Here is a 10023-nt window from a genome sequence, read left to right on the forward strand (position 1 = left end):
AAATTGACTTTTTGTTTCACTTTTAAAAATTATAGCCATTCAACATTACACTGTGATTGAAAGCTATCAATTTTAACATTTATTAGGCTTAAAAAATGTAACAACTTTTTATTTAACCCTCTTGGGTACTTTGTGTCAAAAATGACCAAAAAAATTGGGGACAGGTTTTGAAAAGTGGTCATAAAACAAACAAACAACTTGACAAAAATAGTCTTTGAGAATCTGTTATTATATATTAAAATCAACAACCTGAAAAAAATGGGCAAATATGTGTGAAAATCACTAGAATTCACAAGCCTTTCTACAGAGAGCTGTAAATCCACTATAGTGATAAAAATGTGCTATTGCGTGATAAAAATGCTCAATGTGTCCACCGGATGGCACCAATCTCATTTAAAAAATTGCTTTCATGAGGCCTAGGCTTGACTCTAAAATGAAATACAGCTTTAATAATTAAAAAAAAAGTGTATATATAAATTTTTGATTATATTCAATGGGAAAAAATTGGTCATAATTATTGCATAAATATTCATTATAAATCATAAAATTATCTCAAAACACCAAAAAAGAAAAGAAAAAATATTATTGAACACAAATATATTTCATTGATTTTACTCAAAACATTTTTTATCTTAATCCTGCCCTCCGGGTCATTTTTTACCTGAAAGTCCTGAGTGTGACCCATAAATGAAGTACCCCAGAGGGTTAAGTGAATTTAAAACAATCTTCACATTAACCCATAATTAATGTCATATTTACCTGTGCCCTTACTACCAGTCTAACAGATAAATATATACAAATTGAATAAAGTTATCAAAGAGACTGCACTGCATAAATTATACATTAAATAAAGATTAATCCTTATTAAAGCTACAATTTTCTTTGTTACCTTTGTTCTTTGACTAATATTAATGACAGACAGATTTAGTGGCGGATTTGACACGTATCCCATTTTCTCACAACTCTTTACGTTCATTGAAGACTTTAACTCATTTACAGTTTTTTACAATCGCAATGGCAATTTCTTTCAATACTTTTCACGGCACAGCACAATGTTATAAAAACACTAACACTAGATGGAATTACAGAAACTGCATTATTTTATGTGTCAGGTCTGCCCTTATACAACAGACATTATATTTTATTGATCATAGATTGTGTGTCTTTTGAAGACTCCACATTTTTGTTTTGTTGGGTTTAGTAAATGCATGCATTTTGTTTCTTTTGCTGCAGAAATTCAATACAAAAAATGAATGACCCATCTCAGAGTAGCTTGCAAAATGCCTGTTCTTCATTTAGGAGCTTTCCTCTGCCCCCTGAGGGAGCTGTTGAATTCTTAGATGGACAAAATACAGTTAGGGACCAGAGGCATACAGTCACTGTAATACATGGTAAAATTATTTATACTTTGCAGTAGGAGAAGCCCTTATACAATGTCCTACCTGTTGGTTTCTTGAAAAATCTGAATAATGGATGCCACTGTGTTCTGGCTGAGTTTTGGCTGTACTCGTTCACCAGCCTCTCTGTATGATAGCCTGTGGTTTATGACATGGTCAATGATAGTAGCTCTTATTTCATCAGTTACCCTAAATCTACCTTGCCCTTGTCCAGGCATTCCTCTCCCTTGCCCTTGTCCCACTCCTCTCCCTTGTCCTGGTACTCGTCTTCCTCTCCCTCATGCAGGCCTTTTTCTGACTTTCTTCGTGTTGCTCTATATTGTTCCTTTTTCACACAAGAGCTGCCCAAATAGCAAAAGTTATGCATTTTAAAGCAAAAACACACTAGTGTAAACGAAGCCACAGACGGTACATTCACAGAAAGCACATTCTCTTTGTCTTGTTGTGGCTTTAATGACAGAAAATGCAGATGCGTTACATAATTTTAACGCGTCAAACTAAAAGATGTTCAGAAAAACAGCATTCTTGATCGTGTGATTACTCATATCATAGGCTTATGTTATAAATATAAAAAAACAGGAACTCATTGAATGGATATTTTTTATCATTTTGATGACATTTCTGCCCCAATATAATGAGACCTCAAGAGAGCTCAAAACTCTTCAGATCACAGAACTTAGTGGAAAATTTATAGAAAAGTATCATTCTCTGTAAAGACACGAGGTGTGAACATGTGAGAATTCAAAATCATTATCTTTATAAACGTGAGCTCTTTTTGGCTAAAAGCCTTAATGGAGCTGTTTACTGTAGCCATGTGATCACAAATAAATGTGAGGAGACGCAATTCAATATGTGTGTCCTTGTTTCACATTATTAATGTGAAACAATAATAAATTTGATTATGTCCTCAAAGCTCGCAGTCAGACCAATGGTCCGGCCATGCCTCTAACACACACTCACACACATACACTCACACAAAAATTCACGTACACATGCACTCACAAACACATTCGCAGACGCACAGTAAATTAATCAAAGCACGTTTAAAACCTCAGCCAATGAAATATCACAGTTAAACACAGAAACTTCATCATTCACAGAAATGTAAATGTGAATTTCTGGAGGACTGCATGTATTATTACATTAATTTTTTTAAGTGTGTTTATTGAATTACTACTGATATATTTAATTGAGTAGCATTATTGCTGATGTTTGAAAATCCAGTGTGTTTTAATTTGTTAATAAGACAAATATGAAAATGTTTTTGGTGAGGCGTATAAAGAGAACTAAATAGATGACAAGGCTGTTTTGATCCATCTGTAGGTTGTCTGGCTGTATGGTGACAGAGGACGGCTGTGATTTTGTGTCTTCAGCTCTGAGTTCAAACCCCTCACACCTGAGAGAGCTGGATCTGAGCTACAATCACCCAGGAGATTCAGGAGTCAAGCTACTCTATGACAAACTGGAGGATCTGAAATGCTCACTACAGATACTCAAGTGTGTCAAACACTGATACTGACATAATGAACGCATGTGTGCATGATGTATATTTACATTAATGTGCGTTTGTGTGTTTATAGTGTTGATCATGGAGGGGAGATAAGGATCACAGCAGGACCACGAAAGTGTATGTCTACAAACAAACACACACACACAAACACACACATGTTGGATTTTTGTATCTTCGTGGGGACTTACTTCTATTGTTATTATACTGATGTAACATATTTTCTGTCCCCTAAGCCCATACTAAACCTACCCTTCACTAGGGCTGTATACCTTGGAGAACCTGGCGATACAATACATACCTCGATACACAGGTCACGATTCGATATCTACCTCGATACAGAGCTGTCTCGATACGATTTGATACAATGTGATACGATTCAATAAAAATACATGGGCCAGAGCCAATTAGTTAACGCTGAACACATTTACTCAATTTATTGAAGACAAAAGTGCATTATAACAAAGTGCATTTTGCTTAAATATTTGCAACTTTAAGTGCTCTGATTAATTGTACACAAATTGTATTAATCTGGAAATTACCACAAATCAACATTTAACTTTCCAAGGGTACAGTCTGAGCTCACACAAACACAAAATCTTCTTCTTATTATTCTTCTTATTAAATCTTCTTATATTTTTTTTTTTGTGACACCATGTACTGCCATAACATATTTCACTATGAAATCACTTAAATGCTACATCTTGCTTTAACATTTGGCACAACAACAAATCTAATCTACCTCATAACAGGATGGATTTTTAAAATCTTAAGGCTAAACCAGGTTTGTCCTCAAAAAGGCAGGTTGAACAAAAATCACTGCAGCAACAAAACAATAACCTGAGGATACTCTTGGTAATGCTAGCTTTATCCTATGACTTAAGATTTTTGTTCAAAAACAGAAGTTGGTCAACATGCTTTGAGCTTAGTACACTTCTCTGTGCGGTTACAATATCGCCTGCCGTAGAGAAAACGCGCCCCGAGGAGACACTAGTCCCTGGAATGCACAGGTACACTTTGGCAAGGCGTGACATTAGTGGATATTCATTCTGGTGCTCTTTCCACCAACTGAGTGGACTTCCCTCAGCAAGAGACAAGAGACTTCCGCTCCGCTGCGACGCTCATATTTGCGTCGTTGTCAGTCACAATAGCTGGGTCTTTGGATACGAGGTCCCACTCCTCCAGCGCTGCTTTCAGTAACTCTGCAATGTTTGACCCCGTATGGCTCTTGTGCATGGCTCGCGTTTGTAAAACGTGCGACATCAGTTCCCACTCCTCGTTAACGTAATGGCAAGTGATTGTAACAAAAGCTTCCGTGGCTCGCGATGTCCACCCATCACAAGTCAGTGCCACTCATGGGGCAGAACTCAGGGCTGACTTAACATTGTCTTTGACTTTGTCATACATCCTCGGTACTGCTTTGTCGGTCATGTAGCTGCGGGTAGGGATCACATAACGGGGATCTAACGTGTTGATCATAAAGCGAAAGCCTGTGTTCTCGACAACACTGTCGGGACATAAACCTTTGCAAATATAATGCACCTGAAGCTTGGATGTTGTGTTGTCCAAAGGAGTTTGCGTGGGGTCCCATGTTTTTTTGGGCTGCGGCGAAGCTAGCTTGTCTGCATGGTGTCTTTGCAGGTGGGCGCGCAGGTTAGTTGTTTTACCGGTGTAGCGTATAGAAGCCTGGCAATGCTTGCAGATTGCATTTGTTTTATCGATGCCTTGGTTTCCTTCCTTTGCTTTAAAGCCAAAATGTGTCCAAACATCTGCCTTTAGGGACAACGGCGCTTCTAAAATCTTCGACATTTTCCATGACTTTTTTGAAAATCGCGGGCGCCGCTGCGCCCCCTAAAGGCTGGGCGGAGTATCGATACTAAGGGCTAGAATGTTGATACTGTATCTTTATTTATTATATCTGTATGTATCTAAGAATCGATATTTCGCAATTTTTACAATTTTTTTACAATTTTAAATAAGCATAATTTATTAATTTTTCTCATTTGAATCACTGGCTGGTCCCCACAATGATCTCTGGTTTTACTACCAAATGTCCTCACAATGGAGCCCAGCTAACAAAATGACCCCATTTTCAAAACGTTGTGGGAACTTTGATTTGAAATGTTTCTTTAATGTTAAAATGTCTGGTTTTCTTGTTATTAATTGAATGTTGTTTAAATATTACAGTACCATCAGTACAACATGCAAGAATGAGTAGACTTTTAAAAGAAAGTTAAGGTTATACTTCCACACAATTAAGAATCATGTAATTGCACATTTTTTAAATAGTTTTCTATTGGCTGTGAGCATGTTGTGCTCTTTATGCGCCCTGGGCACCTTGCGTTTTAAAGGGGTGATGAATTGAGAAATCAACTTCAAACCTCAACTTGTGATCCGACTTGTGGAGCTAAACGGATCGCGCTACAGAGCAATAAACATGCCTGTTCTAGCTCACGTACGCAAGACATTGCACTAGGGATGGGCGATATGGCCTAAAATCCATTTTGCGATATACATTGCAGCCTCTTGCAATAATGATATATATCGCGATATATAAATTATAATAGACCCATTTCAGAACAGGTTACATAGACCCTAAGGAAAGCCAAACCATAAGGAAACATATTTCAAACAAAGTTTCTTACCTGCAGCCTAATGTAACGTATTTGGTTTTAAACATTTTGTTCCCTTAATGAAATTAAAACTGGTGTCTTGTTAATAAAGGATCGGATACTGTGAATTAGGGAATAGGTGTAACATGAATCCACTGGAGAGGCAAGTTTACGAACCCAAGTGCAGTTTATTCCAAAATCAAAATTCAAAACATAAAAGAAGACTTGACTTGGCAATACAAAAACAGACTAGACTAGACTTGACTTGACCTTACAACAAACTCACCATCAGTGGTTACACGATCAATATCAGATAAAGACACATGGGAAACATGAGGGCTTAACCCTCTCGAGTCGAAGGTCGCGCCGGTGCGATCAGCTCTTTTTTTCTTATCAGTGCCAAAGAGACTCAAATAACTTTTTTTTATCATTCAGGCAAGTGTTATACATCATTATAATCTGTTAAGTTTAAATTTTTTGTGTACAGTCACAATAAAAACAAAATGTTTTGCTTTTTGCATAATAAAGAAAACAAACATGATGCGCGATCTGCAGCCTCTCTCTCAAAGACATTCATTCAGATGAGTCTTCAGAAAAGGACCTCTAGCTTAGTGAATACTTGTCTCACAAACATGAGACATATGTCTAAAGAAATGTTGAAATGTCAGGTTTTAAACAATGTAAACCAAATCGAAAACAAATATGCTGTGTTTATGTAATCTGGTTGAAAAGTGATAGATGTCAGTCTTTCGCGAGCCAGTTCATTATCCGCTAATGCAACCACGCCCACGGAACAAGCGCTTTATTGAGATTCAAATACTGAGACGCCCACACATCAACTCAAATAAACACATCAAGTACTGCTATAGCCTACTTCAGTTACATCGTTTTGACACGCGTTGCGAAGAAAAGCTCATGAAGAAACCTAATGAAAAGCTGTTCATTTCTTAAAGCAAGGGCTGATTGTAAGGTAGGCTTTATTCTGTTAAGTTTATTCTGTTAGCATCTGTGAATATTAAACGCACAAAGACCGTTTAAATATGAATCCTGCTGCATGTCATACATGCAAGACTGTTTAGACAAGATTTATTTGGCCTGTTTTGGACAGATTATAATGTGTTTATTGTAAAAGAGCCTAGTGTCACAGCAATAAAGCTTTTATTCACAAATGTCTGCTCAGATGCTATAAATATAGTACCAGTCAAACGTATTTTTCTACACATTGAGATTTAAATATTATAGCCTAATGTTATTTTTTTAATTTAATATCAATGTTTGTTTTATCGAGTTAATATCGAGTTTTATTTTGTAGAAAGGGATTTTTTTTGTAGATAGTGAATTGCTTTCTTTAAAGTGAATTTCGTTTTGTATAAATTGTATCTTCATTTTAATTATTTATTATTAAATTTTTTACCATGAGACTACTTGCAAAAACAAAAAATAAAATGGCACAAAAAATGTAGAAAAAATGCTCTTAGTAATTTTTGTCTTGTGATTCTCACATCAGTTTGAAGCAAAAACTCAATGCAAATACACCCTGGAGTCAAAAGTCTTGTGAACACATATCTATTGTGTGTTTTGAGGCCTTAATTTAAAAAAAAAAAATTCTTCGTTTTTTCAAAAATCATGCATAAACATTTTTCTCTCAAAAATACAAGCATGTACATACATGTTGCTCCGATATTATGGTAGCCCAGTTTGTGCTGAATACAGTGTATTTACACTTCTGCCATTAATATGTTTATAAGCAACTGAAAAAAAACACAAATGTCAGATTATGTAAACTTCTAAAGGGCCCCAAAACAGCTCATACTCCTAGGGGTTAAATACACAGAGACTAGTGACAAGACAAGGGACACCTGTGAACAATGATCAGACATGAACCAATGACAGAACATGATAAGATCACATGAGGGCATGGGAATCACATGACAAAAATTAAATAATGTGACGAGATCTTGTGCAATATTGTCATGACAGAGTGTGAGGGTGAAGTTTAGTTTTGCTTTTTATAGAAATAAAAACATTATTTAATTCTTGGGTTGCCATTGTCCAATCGCATGAATGGAGAGGCGGGTCTTCGGTTGTGGTGATGGAATTTTACAGTTGCTTTTGAACGTCCGGAGACGGCAATGATTGAGGAGAAACTTTTGGTGGCTATCGTGGGTTACCCGGAGCTGTATGACTTCACAAACCGCAACTACCACAGTGCAAAACCAGATTCTAGAGCGCTCATGCTATGATCCTCGATTAGACTGACAGGACAGCTGATTCGGTGGTTACCTAGCAACATAAAGAAACCACAGCGCACTGCTCTTTTCTAAATTATAAAAGTTAACCAAAAAGGCAGTGCGATGCGACTCGCGCTTTCAAACCTGAAGAACACGTTCTGTCTGATCGGGACCTTAGTCATAAATATGGTGGATGGGCAGAAGATCATGTGACTGAAACAGATGAATAACCACAATAACCACAAAAACAATATAAATAACTAAGAGGAATTTATTACATTTTACAATTTAATAATAACATCTACATTTTGCATTTATTTAAAGCGAGTTAAAAACGGAGCACCAAAAGCAATCGGTCACACACTCAACAATATTCATAGTGTACAATGGCAGGTTTATTAGAAAGCTAGACTAGGAATCGAGAGCAGAGGTGAAATGCAAAGGAATATTCTGTGTGTGTTTATTAATGTTTTGGGATAGTTCACACACACAATACAATTCTGTCCTCATTTACTCATCATGTCATTGCAAACCCATAAGACTTTTGTTCATCTTTAAAACATAAATGAATATATTTTTAATTAAATATTATTAATTATATTTCTGTGCCTCCATTGACAGTCCAGGACCAACCAAGAAAATGGTAAACAGAAACTCAAATGTGCCTGCATGATGAGCAAGAACCAATGAGGTTTGCTCTGCTGTGTCATGTGAGCATATTTGAGCTTCTGTTTACCATATTTAAATCACTCTATGCATTTCAGTTAAGGGTCGAGTGTGTGAGTCTCACACTGAATGAGAGTTGACAGCCCTGCTATAACAATATAAACATAAAACACATTAAGACTTGGTAATAGTCAAAGATCGTTCAGACTGTGTTCCTTCACGAGGCGCTTGTGCAACTAAATCTGCAACCTAAACAAGTTGTGTCGCTGTCAATGGAGGGACAGAGAGCTCTCAGATTTCATCAAAAAGATCTTCATTTGTGTTCTGAAGATGAATGAAGGTCTTACGGGTTTGAAACGACATGAGGGCGAGTGAATGATGACAGAGCTGTAATGTGTGTGTGAACTCACCCTTTAAGTGCTTGTGAGAGAGATGTGTGTTCAGCTGATGGTCTCAGCTCATTCCCTCAGAGAGGAGCAGAGAGGGCGAATGCTCCACCTGTAAAGTGAACACACTGCCTCAAGTTATCACTTCACTGTTATTAGAAGATGAGCAGGAGATATCTTTAGTTTGGCTACTTCAGACTGAACTCGACTCATATAAGCCACAAGAAAATAAGAAAATATCACAATTATTCTGAATAAACCAAGGCTCAATGGAGTATTCAAACCTCTTTTTGGAGTAAAGGCTCACACAGAATATTTCCTTTAACTGGTGATGGTGATTTATGAATATGTCTCACATCAGACCGTGGTGTATAAACATCACTTGCCTCTCAGGGAAGGTTCATGAACTCCTGTGAGTTCTTATGTGTGGATCATGAAGAGAGCATCTTCTCTTTTGAAGAAGTCATTAGGATTCATTCATTAATATAAAGTTCTGACAAAGCTACTAGTGATGGGCAGTTTTATTTCCACTGCTAGTTATCAATAATGCATCATCAATCTACATCTAAGAGGAATGAGATTGTTTCTAATAACCCAATCATAATGTGTGGCATTGCGTTTGAGCTGAAGCTGAAGAATGAACACTGGGAAACTGAGTAAACCCAACCCAACACATCAAATATGAGATTAATCAACATATTACAATGTAGGGGTGACCCCGAATAGTTGAAGATTTGATAGGAAGAGCCTGATTCCACTACCAATCTCACAGTTGAATCTTCACAGAGGTGTTATGAAACGAGGATCATGCCCTTCTGGCTGTATGTGGTGCTCAATAGCCCCTTTCACACACAGTCTTTACTGGTAAATGATCATCTTTGACCGTTGAGCCACGTCTCGCAGCTTCAACACTCGAGACCCAGCCTTCTTCTCCATTCATCAGCGCTGCGGCTCTGCAGTTTGATACTATTATACCCGTCTTGTGTTTTTAAGAGCAAACACACGTTCTGTTTGATCATTCCTTATGCCTTTCACAAGACGTCATATGTTGTCAAATTGAACAGATGGTGAAACTAAAGCACTTCTTCTCATGCGGGCGAATGAAGAGCGGCGCAGCGTTTAAAGAATTTACCGTATTTTGGTGCTGATGTGTGAACGGTCTCTTACCGGTAAAAAGTCAGAACGCCGTTGCTAATTTCCCGGGATTGCTGTGTGAAAGCGGCT

General features: G+C 37.2%; 2 protein-coding genes across 2 annotated transcripts in view; both read left to right on the forward strand.

Annotated features, from left to right (window-relative positions):
- LOC307134791 (NACHT, LRR and PYD domains-containing protein 3-like) overlaps positions 1–10023 on the forward strand; it is a gene marked incomplete at its 3' end in the record, with an annotated part of 177276 nt that overhangs the window by 88140 nt on the left and 79113 nt on the right. The gene's annotated exons all lie outside the window — the stretch shown is intronic.
- Positions 1–10023, forward strand: part of LOC307135129 (NLR family CARD domain-containing protein 3-like) — a 52308-nt gene that overhangs the window by 34164 nt on the left and 8121 nt on the right. The window contains exons 6-7 of the mRNA XM_079831325.1: positions 2721–2894; positions 2978–3024. Coding sequence (XP_079687451.1) covers positions 2721–2894; positions 2978–3024 — 221 coding nt within the window. The remainder of the gene's footprint in view (positions 1–2720; positions 2895–2977; positions 3025–10023) is intronic.

This window comes from Gobio gobio (genome assembly GCF_949357685.1).
Source record: "Gobio gobio genome assembly, chromosome: 12".
Taxonomy (NCBI): Eukaryota; Metazoa; Chordata; class Actinopteri; order Cypriniformes; family Gobionidae; genus Gobio; species Gobio gobio.